At 38.0% G+C, this 19,596-nt stretch overlaps 3 protein-coding genes across 3 annotated transcripts in view; 2 read left to right on the top strand and 1 right to left on the bottom strand.

Annotated features, from left to right (window-relative positions):
• Positions 1–14,602, bottom strand: part of LOC135125763 (small ribosomal subunit protein eS21) — a 567,386-nt gene extending 552,784 nt beyond the window's left edge. The window contains exon 1 of the mRNA XM_064051436.1: positions 14,590–14,602. The gene's annotated coding sequence lies outside the window, so the exon portion shown is untranslated. The remainder of the gene's footprint in view (positions 1–14,589) is intronic.
• Positions 1–19,596, top strand: part of LOC135125676 (uncharacterized protein) — a 381,416-nt gene that overhangs the window by 162,555 nt on the left and 199,265 nt on the right. The window lies entirely within an intron of this gene.
• On the top strand, positions 14,209–16,508 carry LOC135125758 (probable cytochrome P450 6a14). The gene is made up of 4 exons (XM_064051430.1): positions 14,209–14,447; positions 14,495–15,647; positions 15,709–15,960; positions 16,016–16,508. The coding sequence occupies exons 2-4, from the start codon at positions 14,510–14,512 to the stop codon at positions 16,177–16,179; spliced, it is 1,554 nt and encodes a 517-aa protein (XP_063907500.1). The 5' UTR covers positions 14,209–14,447; positions 14,495–14,509; the 3' UTR covers positions 16,180–16,508.

The following is a 19,596-nucleotide window of genomic DNA, read 5'->3' as shown; positions in this document are numbered from 1 at the left end:
AATTATTAATTTCAAGCAAGATAGGTAAGTTCTTCATTAAAAACCGCACTGAGCAAAAGCTACGACCGATGTATGCAGAAATTAAAAATATTTAACTTTTCTTAGATACTTCTGTGATTTGTAATCATTTTCAAAGTAGAAAGTTGAAATTTGGCTTATAGTTAGGGTTGCCACCCCTCTGGGTTCTCCCCGGAACCTCCGGTTTTCAGTGTAACGTCTCCGGCGAGACATTTAATTCTCCGGGTTTGCACTAACACCTCTATTAACCAACCAGTAAAATATTGTTACAAAATAAACCCATACGCCGCTCCGGTACGACGCCTATGTGTTTTCTAGTATGTGCGGCGATGATGAGTGATTCATCGTTGGTGACGGCGACCGGGCGGCGTTCGCTAAAGGAAAACCTGGAAGCGGAAGTCGCGATGGCTGTTCCAGAACTCTTGGCTCTTTAAATGGCAACCACCGTCGGGAGCGGTCAATGAAGTCCGTAGACAATTGTAGAAGTAGAGTCTAGTCAAATCCATTCCAGTCGGAATTATTGTGTACATAATTGCTGTATAGTTAGTCATGTAATTTTGCATTACTGTGAAATCAACAAACATAACAATATGTTCATACAAAATCAACTACAAGTGCTCCACGTTGCAGGTTGGGAGTGGATTCGTTAGCTACAAAATTCGCCCTGTTGTTGTCGGCTACAGGTCTAGCTTACCTAGCTCAATTTTTAGGGCGTTCAAGTACAAATAATAATTTTAGTTAGCGTTTAACAATCTACAAGATATTCCTAATATATGTACAAAATTTGACAATAATCGGTCCAGTAGTTTGGATACAAACACCAAACAGACAGACAGACAGACGGAAACGAGAGACCACTTTTTTGTACTCTAGAGGTTATAACACGTCGAGAAAATATGAATGTGGTAAGTAAAAAGTGGTGTCCCCTCGTTCCTATAATTTTATACAAGGCGTTTTTGAAACACATGTTAAAAAAAATGTGGGTGCTGATGAGTATACCTCAAAAAAAAAACAGAAAGTTCTAACAAACGTATTCTCGTTTTTGAGATAAAAATCATTGAAATGATAGTTCCTTAGTAGTAAAGCAACAGTTTTGTAGGTAACATTTTTGTTTTAATTGAAGGCTTGGTTGTCCGTCATAATTTTGACAAATAATGTTGCATCATTCCAAAGAAAATCTTCGATACATTGAATCTTAAAGTGACTCTTCGAAGTACAAACATTCAATTTCAAATATTTAAACCTCTGGGTTACATACGAATACCTGTTGCATATAAAAAGAAGGAGTTCATGGAAGATTTATTTGTCGTTTCTGATTATGGTACAGCCATTATGGGAAGAAAATGGATTCGAAACTTACAGATAATCTTCATGACTTTTATTCTATTTCTACTTGTCAACCATCAATGTCAGAAATTTTCAATCAATTCAGCGACGTTTTTCAACCAAAAGTTGGTGAAATTCCAAACTATCAATGCTCTTTATCTCTTCGAGCTAATGCACAACCAATTTTTATAAAGCCTCGCCGAGTTCCTTACGCTCTCCAAGAGAAAGTTGAACAGGAATTAGATGACTTAGAAAATCAGGGTATTATTAAGAAAACTGATCACTCCGAGTGGGGAACACCTTTGGTTATTGTGCGGAAGAAGAATGGTGACATTAGACTATGTGCTGATTACAAAGTAACTATCAACAACCAACTTCAAGATAATCGATATCCTATTCCTAGAATAGAAGATATTTTCAATAAAATGAAAAATGGTAAATATTTATGTACATTAGATGTCTTCAAAGCATATTTACATGTTCCTTTTGATGATGAAAGTGCACGAATACAAACAATTTCAACTCATCGAGGTACCTATTTAGCTAAACGTCTCTTCTTTGGTATCAAAACGGCTCCAAATGAATTGCATATAGTCATCGATCAAATTGTTCACGATTTAGGAGGTACCACAGCGTATTTTGATGATATAATGGTTTAAGGTTCTTCTATTGAAGAATGTAAACTTCGTGTAATTAAAGTTCTTGAACGATTACGTAATATAATCTGCATCTGAATCGAGAAAAATGTTAATTTTTCAAGAAGAGAATTCAATCTTTGGGTCATGTGATTTCAGAAAAAGGACTCGAAAAATCTGAAGATAAAATCAAAGCGATCACAGAAGCACCAAGGCCGAACTCTTTTCTTGGAATGTCTGTTAAAAAAAGACACAAATTTTAAACGGTCTATCGAATGTGAAACAGCGTTCAAAAAAGCCAAAGTTGAAATAGCCAGTGAATGAATTCTCATGTCTTTTACACTTGATTTAGACATAACATTTGCCACAGACGCCGGCTCGTATGGACTTTCAGGTGTTTTGTCACATCGTTTTCCAGACGGATCTGAAAGACCAGTTACTTTTGAATCCAGGTCGTTGACAAAAGCTGAACGTAGTTATAGTCAATTAGATAAAGAGGCGACAGCCATTTATTGGAATGTCAAAAGATTTTTTCATTATATTTATGGAAGGAAATTTATTCTAATTGTGGATAATAAACCACTGAGTATTATATTAAATCCTTAAAAACAACTTCCAGCCTTATCTGCTACCAGAATGTTAAGATATGCACAATTTTTATCCGGTTTCAATAATAATAATAATAATAAATTTATTACCCAACAGAAATTTTCCATTAACAGGGTAATTACAAGTTAATTAATGTTAAACTAAACTAAGAGTACTAAAAAATAAAATATTACTAAAATAATCAATTACAACCGCAGTTAATTAATGAATTTAGAAATTAAGTTAAATTCGACATACAGTGGGCGGGTGTGTAACAATATGGAAATAAATTAACATTCGCTCTTAAGCAATTGAATCAAAATAACCCCTGGCAAAATTAACAATGGAACCAAGGCTATCATTGTATAAATCACAATTTTGAGAGATTTTATTAAAGTTCTGACACATTACATTAATAGGTGATTTCATACCAAGATTGGTTCTGTAGTGTCTAAGTTTGAACATACTCTTGTCCCGTGTATAAAATGAAGGTACAAAGAACTGTACTATAAATAAAAGATATGGACAATCAATTCTATTACGACACAAATTAACTACAAAACATATGCTAGCTATTAACCTTCTACAGTGCAGTGACTGAATCCCGAAACGTTCCAGTAAATATTTTTGATTAGTACCACGACTGGGATAGGTATTATCAGTTCTAAAACATAATAATTTTAAAAACCTCCTTTGAACCTTTTCTAAGTTGATTTTTTGATATATGTAGTATGGGGACCAAATAAAGTTAGCATATTCTAATTTGGATCTAACTAACGAAAAATACAGGATTTTTAACACGGGCACACTATGGAAATCTCGGAAGTTACGTACTATAAAACCAAGAATTCTTAAAGCTGCATTAGTTATGTAACACAACTAATGTGTGATCAATGAATGACAATTTCTGATCAAAAATTACTCCAAGATCCTTAAATGTGGAACATCTGTGCAGTTGAACGGTGTTAACGCTATAATCAAAACTAATTTTATTCTCATTCCTAGTAAAGGAAATCACTTTACATTTTGCTAGATTTAATTTTAGATTATTGTTTTCACTCCATTTGAAAATTTGGTTAATGTCAGATTGAAGTTGTAGGCAGTCCTCCCTACTTGACACAATTCTGAAAATTTTTAAGTCGTCTGCATATTGTTACGAAATACACCCTTACGCCGCCCCAGTACGATGCCTATGGCGGTCGAGAGCCTTCTGGACGTACGCACGGCGCTGATGGGTGAATCATCGCTGTTGACGGCCGAGAGGCGGGCGCATAAAGACAGGTCTGGAGCGTCTCGAAGCGGCGTCCAGGGGAGTCTCGAAGCGGAGTCGCGATGGATGTTCGTGAAGGATCTCGATCAGAGACTATGGGTTTAAATAGAGGCGACCGTAGGTAATGGATTCATTCAGTCAGTGAAGACAGTCAAGAGCGCCGGATTAATTTCTGTACATATTCGTTGCAATAGATAGTGTTGTAATTCGAGCTAAAGAAATAAATATTTGAGTTTCACCAACGCCCGATTTATTATACGCCCGTCAATCGTAACACTGGTGTCAGAAGTGGGATTAATTGTGAAATAAATCGGGATTCGAATTTGTGTTGGTGCTACTAGGGGAGACCGGAACAAAGTGAACTTTCGAGAAAATTCTCTCGCGCGACGTCCGTCAAGACTCTAGAAGTTTCTAGAAGAAAATTTTATGCCGACTACCACAAGAGCGCAAACAGCCAACATGGAGGAACAACTGACAAAAATGATGAAAATGTTGAGCGAAAATCAAAGAATAATGGAAGAAAGTAGAAAAGAAGATCGAAGAATAATGGAAGAAAATAGAAAAGAAGATCGCAGAATAATGGAAGAAAATCAAAGAATAATGGAAGAAAGTAGAAAAGAAGATCGAAGAATAATGGAAGAAAATAGAAAAGAAGATCGCAGAATAATGGAAGAAAATCAAAGAATAATGGAAGAAAATTTAAAAGCTATGCAAACTACACTTTTGAACAGCCGAAGCGAAATCCTCCAAGTCGTGCGAAATGAAGTGGACGAGGTGAGAAATGAAATGGAAAACAAGATCAAGGAGCTCGAAGAAAGGTTGCAAACACCACGACCTACAATTGCGACCCCTGCAGAATTCAGTCCGGTGAGAGTTCAACCCCCTATTTTCGATGGGCAGACGTCGTGGACTACTTATAAGAAGCAATTTGAAGCTGCGGCCTTGTCGAATAGCTGGAATGACCAACAGAAAGCGACCGTTTTGGTAGTAGCACTACGAGGTGCGGCCCTGGAGATTCTACAGACATTATCAGAAGAGAACCAGAAGGACTATACCGCTTTGACGACCGCCCTCGAACTCAGATTTGGAGATGAACACCTCCGGCAAGTTTTCGTAGCGCAGCTTAAATCTAGGATTCAGAAGAGTAGTGAATCTCTTCAGGAGTTTGCGGCTGATGTTAAACGTTTGGTACACCTCGCCTATCCTGAAGCTCCGCAAGACTTCCAAGACAGACTGGCAGCAGAAACCTTCGTAAACGGCGTAAGAGATAGTGAGGTAAGAAGAGTCCTGCAAATCTCCGGGTTCAAGAAACCATCCGAGGCGCTGATTCGAGCGTTAGAAGTGGACGCCGCATACAACAGCTCACCTCGTTCCAACGTTAAGATACGAGGCATTGGGGTTGAGGGCGAAGTAAACCCTATTCAAGAGAGTCTCGACAAAATGAGCGAGAACTTTGAGAAACTCGCCCGCGAAATAATTGCCGAAATCAAGACGGGCAGACAACATGGAGGGCGCCTAGAATGTTACAGGTGTGGGCGTCAAGGGCATGTTAGGAGGGATTGCCGTGTTAGATCGCCAGCGCCGATGAGGAGATCGCAGCCGCGACCTCCTCTACATCAGGAGCAGGAAAACTAAAGGCAGTCGGTATCTCGGGGCGCGTACTGGCTGCTAAAAGAGAAGCCCCAACAACTGTAATGGTTAGAAGTATCGCGGGGAGCGTCGACAGTCCGACAATCAGCGGAAAAATCAATGGACGGGAATCGAAGATCATCATCGACACAGGAGCCGAAGTGTCCCTTGCACGCAGATCCAGGTTACAAAATTGCCAAATTAAATCAGTACGTACCGCCACGAATGTGAAGACGGTCACGGGAGAAACAACACCGGTTCTGGGTACAGCGGTGGTGAATGTAGAGCTCGGTCGACTCCGAATAAAGCATGAAGTTCTGGTGGCGGAAATCGCTGACGATTTCATTCTGGGTATGGACCTAATCAGCCGGTATGGTTTAATGATCGACCCAGAACAGAAAATTCTGCGTTTCGGAGCCGAAGAATTTGTGTTGGGACGTCCGAATGTGGAAGCTGCAACAGTCAGACTAGTGGTCTGTCAGACAACGAAGGTAGATGGTAATGCAGAAGTCATCGTCCCCGCCAGAGTAGAGACGAACCCCGGATACAGTTTGGGGATGGTGCAGCCGGCACATGACTCGACCCACAAGCTCCTGATCGCGAGCACCCTAGTCAAAACCGATCGTGACATACCCTTACGTGTGGCAAACGTGTTTCCCAATGCAGTCAATATTAGAAAAGGGGAGATTATCGGAATGTGTGAGCCAGTCGCCCGAGTATTGAACTGCGAGGAAGAAGACGTTGAGAATGAGTCTAAGGAAGGGGATACCAAAGGCTTGGAGGTCAACTGGGACCAGCTGTCTGCTCGTGAGAGAAAACTGGCCAAAGGACTCATTCGTAGGCACCGTAATGTCTTCGCCTCAGAGGAGGAACCATTCGGGAAGACCAACATCGTAGAACACCGAATAAACACTGGTGACACGCAACCGATCCGTCAGGCTCCTCGAAGACTACCCCTAGCCAAACAAGAAGAAGCTACAAGACTCGTGGACAACATGTTGAGAGATGGGGTAATTGAAGAATCCAACAGCGCGTGGTCATCTCCAATAGTCTTGGTTACCAAGAAGGACGGGACTACCCGATTTTGCGTCGATTACAGGAAACTGAACGACGTCACGAAGAAAGACAGTTACCCCCTTCCTCGAATAGACGATACCTTGACGACCTTATCCGGCTCGGCGTGGTTTTCGACCTTGGACTTGAAGAGTGGCTACTGGCAAGTAGGCTTGCACCCGGACGACAAAGAAAAGACTGCGTTCTCCACCGGAAGTGGCCTCTATCACTTCACCGTTATGCCCTTCGGGTTATGTAATGCGCCAGCAACATTCGAACGGCTGATGGAGATGGTGCTAAAAGGACTGACATGGAAGACCTGCCTGGTATACCTCGACGACGTCATGATTATGGGCAAAACGTTTGACGACCATCTGAAGAATCTCGAGGAGGTGCTAGAACGAATGGAAAAGGCTCGTTTGAAACTAAATCCCAAGAAATGCTCGCTCTTCCAGAAAAGAGTCGAATTCCTGGGCCATATCGTGTCGGAGAAAGGAATAGAAACCAACCCGACGAAAGTTCTTGCTATCCGGGATTGGCCCATACCAAGAGACAAGCATGAACTACGAAGCTTCTTGGGACTCTGCACATATTACCGACGATTTGTAGAAGGGTATGCCGACATCGCAGCACCGTTACACCAACTGACGGAGCAGAAGGCGACTTTCAAGTGGAGCAGTACATGTGAGATGGCCTTTAAGAGACTGAAGACGGCTTTGTGCACCAGCCCCATTTTGGCTTACCCCAGGGACAAAGGAAGGTTCGTCCTCGATACCGATGCGAGTAACTCGGGAGTTGGGGCCGTATTGTCGCAGATACAAGATGGGGAGGAAAGGGTTATCGAATATTTTAGTAAATTACATTCCAAACCAGAGAGAAATTACTGTGCCACAAGGAAGGAACTGCTAGCCATTGTCAAAGCCGTCAACCACTTCCACAAGTATCTATACGGACAGGAGTTTCTGATCAGGACCGACCACGCTGCCCTCTCGTGGCTACTGCAGATAAAGAATTCCGAGGGCCAAGTAGCGCGTTGGCTGGAACGACTACAGCAGTACCACTTTAGGATCAAACACCGAGCGGGTCGACTTCACAACAACGCTGACGCTTTGTCAAGGCGTCCGTGTGGAGAGTGCAAGCACTGCGACAGGATCGACGCGGAAGAAGGGAACCTGCCCGTTCGTCGGACGATTTTTGAGCAAGATGAAGAATGGACAACGGCGCGGTTAAAGCGTGAGCAAGAAGCAGACGACATAATCGGACCAATACTAAAGTGGAAGGAGGAAGGAGTCGAACGACCCGGCTGGGCAGAATTGTCCGACCAATCCCCCAGTTTGAAGGCATTATGGGCCCAATGGGATTCCTTGGTCATGGAAAATGGGCTCTTGAAGCGAAAGTGGGAGAGTCCTGATGGGCGTACCTCTAAGACGATGCTGGTCCTCCCCAAGGTAAAGGTTTCCAAGGTCTTAGAGGAAGTTCATGCCGGAACATCTGGAGCCCACTTCGGAGTGAACAAAACTTTGTCGAAAATCCGGGAGAGGTTTTATTGGGTAGGTCATCGTGACGATGTCGAAAGTTGGTGTCGCAAGTGTACGACGTGTGCGGCCAGCCAAGGTCCTCATACCAGGGCGAGGGGAAAGATGAAGAAATATAATGTTGGGGCACCTTTCGAAAGAATCGCCATCGATGTGGCCGGTCCGTTCCCTGTAACAAACGACGGCAACAAGTTTATCCTGGTGGCTAGCGACTACTTCAGCAAGTGGCCAGATGCCTATGCCATTCCAAATCAGGAAGCCGTCACGGTCGCGAAAGTACTGGTTGACAATTGGATCAGTAGGTTTGGCGTCCCCTTGGAACTTCACTCAGACCAGGGACGCAATTTCGAATCCAACGTCTTCCAAAGAGTGATGCAGCTACTGGGAATACGTAAGACAAGGACAACGCCACTACACCCACAGTCCGACGGCATGGTGGAAAGGTTCAATCGGACTATGGAGCAACACCTTTCGAAAGTGGTAGAAGAGCACCAAAGGGATTGGGACCAGCACCTTCCACTATTCCTGCTGGCCTACCGCGCAGCTATCCACGACACCACGGGCCAAACACCTGCTCACGTTGTATTTGGGAAGGAACTGCGGCTGCCCTGTGACCTAGTCTTTGGATTGCCATCCGAAGAACCGATGGAAGTACGTGACTACGTGGACGAACTGAAAGAGAAGTTGGTCAACGTACATGAACTAGTGAGGGGCCGGATCAAGATTGCCAGTGACCGAATGAAGACCCGTTATGATGTGAAGGCCAACTGTGGCGGATTCCAGGAAGATGACTTAGTGTGGCTGTATAACCCCCGACGGAAGAAGGGACGTTGCCCAAAACTGGCTCCTGACTGGGAAGGTCCATACACTATCGTCACTAGAATAAATGACGTAGTTTATCGGATCCAACGTGGACCAAAGACGAAGATGAAGATCGTTCATCTCGATCGACTAAAACGGTACGAAGGAAACAACGAAGACGCTTCCGATCGGGACGATCGGATTTGAAGAGGGGGGCAGTGTTACGAAATACACCCTTACGCCGCCCCAGTACGATGCCTATGGCGGTCGAGAGCCTTCTGGACGTACGCACGGCGCTGATGGGTGAATCATCGCTGTTGACGGCCGAGAGGCGGGCGCATAAAGACAGGTCTGGAGCGTCTCGAAGCGGCGTCCAGGGGAGTCTCGAAGCGGAGTCGCGATGGATGTTCGTGAAGGATCTCGATCAGAGACTATGGGTTTAAATAGAGGCGACCGTAGGTAATGGATTCATTCAGTCAGTGAAGACAGTCAAGAGCGCCGGATTAATTTCTGTACATATTCGTTGCAATAGATAGTGTTGTAATTCGAGCTAAAGAAATAAATATTTGAGTTTCACCAACGCCCGATTTATTATACGCCCGTCAATCGTAACAATATAAAAGGCACTGCGAATTGACAAATAAATCAACAACATCATTGATATAAATATTGAATAAAAGTGGCCCCAATATCGATCCTTGAGGCACACCAGTATTAGCTATGTACATATCAGAGAGGTAATCGCCAAGGGATACGTAGTTAGTTCTATGATCAAGATTTGATTTAAAAAAATTTAATAATGTTTCCGAAAAGCCAAGACTTGACATTTTAGAGAGCAATATGTCATGCTGAACACAATCGAACGCTTTTGAGAAGTCGGTGTATATAACATCAACTTGCCGTCTCTTATCAAGCGATTCCGATAGAAATTGCGAGATACAAACCAAGTTTGATATTGTCGATCTATTGGTCATGAATCCATGTTGGTTTGTAGTTATTAAATTTTTTATTTTAGGAAACACGCGTTTACGAATCACACTTTCGAACACCTTAGATAAATTTGATAATAACGAAATTGGTCGATAATTTTTTATATTTGACACATCACCATTTTTAAAAATTGGGCAAACTCTTGCATCTTTCCAGCTGTTTGGAAACGTTTCTGAATTTAAAGCTAAATTAAACATGAAACACAAAGGTTTAACAAGCGCTATTGCACAATCTTTAACAATAAAAGAAGGAATCTGATCAAACCCTGACACACAATTAAGTTTAAATCTCCTCATAGCACTATAAATTTCCTCTTCACTTAAATTAGAAATGGTAATCAATGGAGGAGAATTATGAGACAGTGTATCGTTATCCTTTTTTAGACCAGTATTACCCTTGTAAATGTCAGAAAAAAAATTTGCAAAACCATCAACAATTTTTTGAGGTGTATTAAACTCCTGGTTTTCATCGAAAACTGTACCTGGGACAGCCGTTCTACCTTTTTTGTTTTTAATAAAACACCAAAAATAATTCGGATCAGATAGAACAGAATTTTCAACCTTCGTTAAATATAATTTATAATCACGATTAATTATTTGTTTAACAGATCTCCTTTGATCCGAGTATGCCATGTAACACTCAAAAGAGCGACATTTCTTAAACTTTTTAAACAGAGTATTTTTGGTTTTAATGTGATAACTTAATTCGCGGGAGTACCAAGATAGAAATTTCAAATTACCAAATCTGAGAGTTAATGTCAGTACAGTTTTCAAGAAAAGACCAGTCAATGTTAAGTATTGCATCATATAATTCTATAAGATTCGCTTTTTTAAAGTTATACTGTTTAAGTGTCGAACATGCAGAAACGTTTGACACTTTTTCTATATTTAACTGATATTCTACACTTAATGATGGATGGTGAGGGTCCTCTGGCACCAAAGGGCTAAAATCACGATAAACTGCACAATTTATTTCACTATGAATCACAAGGTCCAGAATTCTATCATTACTGTTCACTATCGTGTTAGCTTGTTTAAGATTGGTGTAAGTCATTAAATTTCGTATAATTGTACTTTTTCTATCTCTGCAATCCTTCACCAAGTTGGGAACATTAAAATCACCAACGATAATAACAGTGCCATTTAAGTTAATGAGATAATGCTCAAAAGAATCACAAAACATCTCAAAATCTTCAACGGAAATATCGGGTGGAATGTACACACAAAAAATAAATAACGAAGTCATACTCAGAATAATTTTACATCCTACCAAATCAACAAGAGAAACAGAAAGGGTAACAGTACTTAAGTCTAGTATATGCGATTTAAATTCATTATTAATGGCAATGAGTGTTCCCCCGCCTTTAATACGACCAGTATCTACATTTCTATCATCCCTAAATACCGTATAATTATTGGAAAACATTTCAGAAGAAAATCGAATGTCGAAAATCCAGTGAACATGTAAATGTTGATTATTTCTCCAGAAGTCCATTGAAATTAACACCAAAAGAAGAAGAACAAACTGATGATGAATACGTGTTAAATACGATTTTAATTAATCAGAGTAGTACGGAAACCGTCACAGCTTATGAAATTGAAAAAGAAACAAGAACAGATCCAGAATTATGTAAAATGAAGAAAGAAATTCTAAATGGAACCAAAAGAGATCTAGAATTTTCACTGCACGATGGAATAATATTTAGACGACATCGTATTGTAATTCCAAAAACATTACAACACATTATTCTATAAGAACTCCATTCAACACACCTAGGAATGGTTAAAATGAAATATCCAGCAAGAAACTATTGCTACTAGAAAGGCATCGATTCTGACATCGAAAATATGGTTAAAAGTTGTCAAGCTTGTTGCGATGTTAAGAAAAATCCTACAAAGGCATCAATTCATTAATGGGAAGTACCAGAGAAGAATTGGCAACGTATACACATGGATTATGCAGGCCCATTTTACAACCATCATTTTGTAATTCTTGTCGGTGCCAAATCCAAATGGCCAGAAGTAATTATGGTTAAAAATTCTCCTACATCAGCAAGCACCATACATCATTTACGAGAAATCTTTAGTCGGTGTGGATTATTACCAGAAATATTAGTTAGTGACAATGCAACCATCTGGATTTTGTGAACGGAATGTTATTAAACAACGGATGATTGCACCAGGACATCCAGCCACAAATGGTTAAGCAGAACGATACTGTCAAACATTAAAAACAAAATTTAAATGCATGATGAATGAACCCGATGATTTACACGCGAAACTTTGTAAATTCCTCCTGCGGTATCGAGTTACTCCGTTATCTTCTGAACCGACACCTTCAGAAGTCTTTTTTGGAAGACATGTACGAACCAAGTTAGATTTTATGAGACCAACTGAATCAGCAAAAGAGAAAAACAAATCGAGTTTCGAGAAACACTTTTAAGTGGGCGATAGGGTTCAATCCAGAAATTATTCAACACATGGGTTATGGAAGTATGGAATATGTAATTACAAAATATATTGGTAATCGACACTATTTAGTAGATCTAGATGATGGTTATGTAGTTAAGCGTCATTACAATCAACTTCGTTCCTGTAATGTGGAGAAGAAAATGAATATCAACACTGAAACAGGTTTTGGCACTACCTTGGATCTAGAAGTTGATTGTAAGAATTCTCCAAACACCAACATTCTGACTCAATCAACAGAAAACACACTAAATCAAGAGCTCATTCAAGAGAAAGAAATTAGGTCAACAGAAGAACATATCGTACCGGCAGGTGTCGAGTATTGTTCATCTATTGTTCAAAAACATGTTCAACTTGAACAACAATTAATGGATCCAGAAACAAGCGTACAGCCCGCGACACGTAGATCTACTAGAATTAAGAAACCAGTTCAGAGGTTAATTTTGTAATCTAAATATTTTACTGATTTGAACTATGAAATTAGGGAGGCAAGACTTATATATTAATCAAATTGCAATGTTAAAAACAAAGACATTAATATTATTATTATATTTTAGAATAATTTTGAAGTATGACATTTCAATGAAATAAAGAATAGTATAAAAATATCTAAACTGTTAAATACACAACACCTGAAATAGCCGATGTGGTTTTTTTCTTACTAATTTATTATTCGTCGAAAATGGCTTGGATTTGAGGTACGTTATTGACCATATAATACCCTCGGGTCTAGGGCATTAAGTTGCCATAGTAACGTAATTGAAAACACAATCGGCTGGAAACCAACTATTATCTTGTGTACTGCTGGTTACATATGTAGATGCAGGGACAGCGAAAACCACGGTGTCTAGTAACACGCAAAATTGAATCTGTAACACGTAGCAAAACTGGTTAAACATATTTTTATGATTAGTTCGCTATTTAAATTCGAGGAAATAAAAGAGTTCTTTTGACGTAAATCCAACCAATAAAAAAATGTGCAAAGTTTACCTTTTTCACTTCCCGATGCTAAGGAAGTTTTGTAATCGTGTCCATCGAGCGACTCGTTGCTCTCATATTTTCTCGACGGGTCATGACCCCTAGAGTATGAAAAAATGAAATTAAGTATTTAACAAGGTTTTGCAGTTTAATTTTAAATCTGCTGAATGAAAGCATGTTTTAAAGCGTCATAAGGATGGTAAATTTTTAGTCAAAAAATATTTGCTTCCCCCGCCAAAAAATGGATGACGTCACTTAAAAGTTTTGCCAAATAAACCTTATTTTGATAACACCATTAGGTTCGTAGTTGTGGAAAATACAATTTATTTCAAATCATAGGAATTCTCATTAAAAAATAAAATTCGCAACATCAATTTTTTTAGCTTTTCGTAAATGCTGGATGTCTTTCACTGTCACGACCTTCGACCAGGTTTTTTTATAAATATCGAAAATGACACGGTGAAACATAAATAACCATTTTGGGAGGACACCATAAGGTTCATAGTGGGAAGCAATATGTTAATTTTAAATTATGCACGAAAAACATTCAGCATGACGTTACTCTGTTCACATAATTCCAGATTTGAATAATAGTGTAACTGTTATTGACAATTAATTTATATTTGTGTATTATTTACGATGCGTTGTATATTTTCAAAAAAGTTGCCTTCAGTTAGCAACTAATTAGTACAAAGGGACAACAAAAATTCAAAATGCAAACAGAGGTGCAAAAAAAATTGCATTTTTCCTCTGGGATACGAAATTTTTGTTTTCATAAATATTTTTATTCTAAAGAACCTTGATTATGATTAATGTCCTTTAATTAAACAGTGGTACGAAGGCCACAGCAGCTATAGTAATTACATGTATCCGCACAAACAACAGTAAACATTCCAACACGTTACTGTATACCTGCAACATCAGTGTTATTTACTCAAGTTCTATTTGTTTATCCGCGTGTGACTTTTATTTCTTAAAAAAATTAGATAACGCACTGATAAATTTATCGTTCATGTTTTGAACTGGCTAATAATTTAATCTTAGTTACAATTTCCTGTGACCTTCGCAACTAATCAGACACTAATTGAAGTAAACTAAACCGGCTCAAGCGTCGTATCAGTGTTTATGTGGTGTCGGACTGCTCTGTTTGGGAAACGTAAGTGACTGTAAACCACTAATTTGTCACTTTTTTAACTTTCGCAGAATTAGCAACACAAAATGGCACTATTAACTGATACTTGGGCTTTAGACGCACTAACTATTGGTGCAACTTTAATTACCATATTCATAGTTTGGGTAAAATGGTCACACTCTTACTGGTCTCGCAAAGGACTGTTCTCCACCACTCCTACTTTTTTCTTCGGTAATTTCAAGAATGTGTTTCTACAAAAAGAATCTTTTGGAGATTTTACTGAACACTTGTATGAATACTTCAAAAGTCATTCTAAGCCTCATGGTGGTTGCTATATGTTACACATGCCAACTTACGTACCGATAGACCCAGATATTATCAAACACATCATGCAGAACGACTTTGAACACTTCGTCGATCGAGGAGTTTACTTCAACGAAGACGACCCACTAAGTGCTCATTTATTTTCTCTAGAAGGCACCAAATGGAAAAATTTAAGAGTCAAACTTACACCAACTTTTACCTCCGGAAAAATGAGGATGATGTTTGACATTTTGGTGGCATGCAGTGGTCAGTTGACCCAAGAGATGGACAAAAATGTAGGAAAAGCTCCCATTGATATCAAAAATATGCTCGAGAGGTTCACCATGGATATTATTGGAAGCTGTGCTTTTGGAATAGACTGCAATTCGTTGAAGAATCCTGACAATGAATACACCAAGTATTTAAAATTGTTCTTTGTCGAAGGATTTTGGAGAAATATATCCGGGATAATTACGTTTGTGTCACCTGAGATCGCGCGTCTGTTATCATTGAAGGCAGTTAATCCACGTTTGAGCGAGTTTTTTATGAGGGTTATCAAAGGGACTGTGCAATATCGAGAGAAAAACAATGTTTCCAGGAAAGATTTTATGCACCTTTTGCTGCAGCTGAAAAATAGGGGAAAACTTAGTGATGACGGTAGCATAACTGAACAACAAGATGATAATAAGAAAGATGTGAAACTGACGATGGACGAACTAGCAGCTCAAGCCTTTGTCTTCTTTCTTGCTGGTTTTGAAACGTCTTCGACTACTATGACTTTTTGTCTTTATGAACTGTCGGTGAATCCTGATATTCAAGAGAAGGTGAGACAAGAGGTGAATGCGGTTCTTGATAAACATGATAACAAAATAACATATGATGCCATCATGGAAATGCATTATATGGAACAAGTTATCAATGGTTAGTATAACTGTTTCGATTAGGAAATATAGTATTTCACCAAAATAAATTTTTGTTTTAGAATCGCTAAGAAAATATCCACCACTTCCTGGTTTAAACCGCATCTGTACTAAAGACTACAAAGTGCCCGGAACCGATTTAGTTATAGAAAAAGGTACTAAAGTGTGGATTCCTGTAATAGGTCTGCAGCGTGATTCTGACCTCTATCCAGAGCCAGAGAAATTTAATCCGGAGAGGTTTTCTGAGGAAAATAAGAGACAAAGACACCCTTATTCATTTCTTCCATTTGGGGAAGGACCAAGAATTTGTATAGGTACATCCATTAAAATAGCTCTTAAAGCATTAACTATTTTTTATTGTAATTTCAGGACTCCGGTTTGGAATGATGCAAACAAAAGTTGGTCTGACCGTTCTTTTGAAGAACTACAAGTTTTCTCTCAGTTCCAAAACATCAGTTCCTCTAAAACTAGATCCTAAAAGTTTTACAATGACAACTAAAGGTGGAATTTGGCTTGACTACAATCGAATCTGAAATGTCTTGCATTACATAATGATATACGAGTTATAATTGCAACAATTATTCTATTATATGGTAAAAGTGCATTCTCATTGTTATGTAATTTTTGTATTGTCAAGGAATCAATTATTGTAGATTAAGTTGTTTTCATTAATTGCTACATTAATAGTGTATGCATTGTGCAGTGAACAAAAACATCCTCAAATTGGCGTTGGTCGAAGAAACTGTCTTTCTCGTTGTCTGCTACGAAGCAAACATTATATGAATTAAGTACTGATATTTTTAAGTCTGTTAAAGAATCTTAATTATTACATTAACCCAATTAAAGAATTAGTGCTAAAGAATTTTGTTATTTTATAATTACCAATCTACATAACATGTGATTACAATGACTTAATTGTGACTGAATGATTTTGCAAATCTCACATAATTATGTGGACGACCTATGAACTTTAATCCGAAGAACGCTTTATAAACATGTTACATAAGTATATTAAAACAACGATTTGTTAATTCTTTTATTTTTGCCATAAAGCAAACAACAATCCACAGTAATCTGTATTTCACTACACTAGTTGACATTTTGCAATTTTTTACCTATAAACTTGATGAAAAAGAATATTTTTGAAAATAAGAAAAGGAGAATCAGAATGTATAATTGATCTTAATGGATGGGTTAAAGTTACAGTGGTGTAAGTCTTTTTAAAAACACCAGGCCGACACAGAAGCTAAATTTAGATGTGGTTAATTTAAACAGATTAACAGACAACTTGAATTTTTATTCAACTGACAATATTTTTATTCTCAAATTGAGGAGTTGGATGAACCAAACGTCCAACGTGTGTTAGGTCATTATTCCTTAAATCGATTCAAAATATTCTTTCTAACTTCCTTCACCGTACTGATATGTAAATATTTTTTTTTATTGGATTTGGTAAAAACGTTACTAAATGACGTAGATAACCAGTAATTCAGAATTTAATAATAACATTCCCTATTTCTTAAAGCGGCAAATTTTTTATCACTACAGTTTTGACAACTTTTCGATAAGCCACTTGATCTACAAACATTTGATAAAATTCCATTTAACAACAATGTTTGCCTGGCCTAAAGCGAACCTACAATCAGCAAAAATCGAGTAAGCAGTTAAAAAAGTTTGACGTATCAAAAATTTCCAAATTATTAGTTTTAAGTCCCCTGGTAAAGTAATCTGGTGTTTTGTTGCTGGCTGAACTTGAAAAACTCTTTTGAGCTTTCAGTGTTTCATTTTTTACGAATTTGAAAAAGTCTTGAGTACCGCAGTGTTTTTTTTTTATATTCGGAAGACTCTTGGTGTATTATTTTGGGAGCTCATGGAGATTTGTTTTATAACTTATTTAAAACAATTTTAGGGGACTTTGGTGTTCTATTTTTGGAAAATTCTGACCTACCTGTTTTTGAACTAAGTTTGGGAACCCGTTTTTTTTTTGAAAAATTTAAAACAATATTGACGTTTTAAGGATTCCTGTTTGGAAAGAATTTGGAAGTGCTTTGGAGCCTCTAGTGTCTTTTCTTATAATAATTTAATTAAATTTCTAAGAGGATACATCATTTGCCAAAATCACTCTTATCTTAGCAGATACTAACCCCGCCCACCCACCCTCTCTTTTCTTGGAAAGTATGTCATTTGCCAAAATCGATCTTATTTAAGCAGGTATTAGCCCCGCCCACCCACCCTCTCTTTTCTTAGAGGGTATCTCATTAGCCAAAATCAGTCAATCTTAGCAGGTACTAAGGTAAAAGTCCCAATCAGTACTAGGGTCCCAGTGGATGATCAAACGTGCGAAAATAATTGTAAAATAAGAATTGTACAGCAGAAATTCGTAAAATCTTTATAGAAATATTATCTTGAAGATGTCTGTATGAAATCTGCATTTATTGCACTTTTGTACAATGGGGATTTGCAGTCTTAACAAAAATGTGAAGTCACTTTCCAGCTCAATTTCATAGCTTCTCTTACGTAGATCGGTAAGCAAGTGAGTACCAAAATAATTTTATTATTTGGCTTTAAGCGTTAGTCAAATTAATGTTAGTACTCTTAGCATGTCACTGTATGTTTGAAAAATCATTTAAAATATATTAATTCTCAATAGAATTAGGTTATAATCCATAAGACTGCATTACATCTACTGGTACTCTTGCAGTGCTTAATGTATCAATGGTTGACAACAGGTACCATTTAATGGGTCATTGAGGATTAACGCATTATACCAGTTGATGATGATTCCAAATTTCTAGTTCTGAAAAGAGTAATTTTTGATAAGAACACTCAAAATTTTGACGAACATGTTGAAAAAATCACAGCAACATTATACAGAGTGAAAAACAAAATGACAAAATATTTCTTAAATAGGTGTATTAAATTCATTCTTCTATATAGAATGACAAAACATTGACTTATGTTCCATAGCCTTTCAAAAAGGTTCTGGTCTGGCCAAAAACTCCGGAAAAGAAAAACAGAAAAGAAAAAAGAGATTGCCCAAAGAAAAAATTCCTTCTGTGGCGAGCTCTTCCGACTGGCAGATGTATCATCGGAAAAAAGGAGATAAAAGAAAACCAAAAGCTAGAACGAAAGAGGTTACACAAAGGAAAGCAACAACAAAAAGAAGCAGATACTTTCAACAAACGACAAAAGGTCAACAAATGACCCTACCAAAGGAATGATTTTGTTATTATCAAATATGAAGAGATGTACTACCTGGGACAAATTTTAAACATAGTTGATCAAAAGATCAGAGTCAATGTTATCTATAAAAGTGGTGTCAACACGAAGGCCAAAAAAGGGAAATGGTCGGATGCTATAAATGTTTTATGGCACGACAAAGAAGATATTGTTAAAAAAATTGAAACACCATCGAAGCTAAATAATCGAGAAGTGTTTAATGTGGAAGAAATACAGGAATTTGACAGTTATTTTTAACTTTTTCTTTAATGTTTTGTTTATATTTTTTTATTTTTTTTACATATGTTTTTGTTTAATCAAGTTGATATGTTTTAATTGCAATATTGTTAACAGTTTTGATAGTTAATAGACTGAAATCTACTACTGGTGCAGAACAATTTTCGGTATATCATCTACTAGTACAATTCATTATTTTAACTTTAATTTAATATCTCTCATTCAAATGATCATATATTTACTTAAGAAAAACAACTTTTGCAAAAATGAGTCATTTCGTAATAGGCCTACATATTGAACTCGGTAAAAAAGAGTAGAAATGATTTTTTTACAGGATTTCATTTTAAGGGATCTGCTTAGTTATCATCTATAGGGACTTTTACTTTAGCCCCGCCCACCCACCCTCTCTTTTCTTAGAAGGTATGTCATTTGCCAAAATCAATTTTATCTTACCAAGTACTGATGACTAACTTTTGCAAAAAATGTTCAAAATT

Source organism: Zophobas morio, unplaced genomic scaffold, assembly GCF_036711695.1.
Source record: "Zophobas morio isolate AGI-343-1 ecotype UQ-CSIRO unplaced genomic scaffold, CSIRO_AGI_Zmor_V1 ptg000009l, whole genome shotgun sequence".
In the NCBI taxonomy this organism is placed as follows: Eukaryota; Metazoa; Arthropoda; class Insecta; order Coleoptera; family Tenebrionidae; genus Zophobas; species Zophobas morio.
This window is presented reverse-complemented; position numbering and strand designations above follow the sequence as displayed.

Bases quoted from the DNA above. Each gene is read 5' to 3' on its own strand.
- LOC135125758 (XM_064051430.1), top strand. From the start codon at position 14,510: ATGGCACTATTAACTGATACTTGGGCTTTAGACGCACTAACTATTGGT. The intron at 15,648-15,708 runs GTTAGTATAACT...TTTTTGTTTTAG, and splicing joins TATGGAACAAGTTATCAATG to AATCGCTAAGAAAATATCCA. The intron at 15,961-16,015 runs GTACATCCATTA...TTGTAATTTCAG, and splicing joins AGGACCAAGAATTTGTATAG to GACTCCGGTTTGGAATGATG.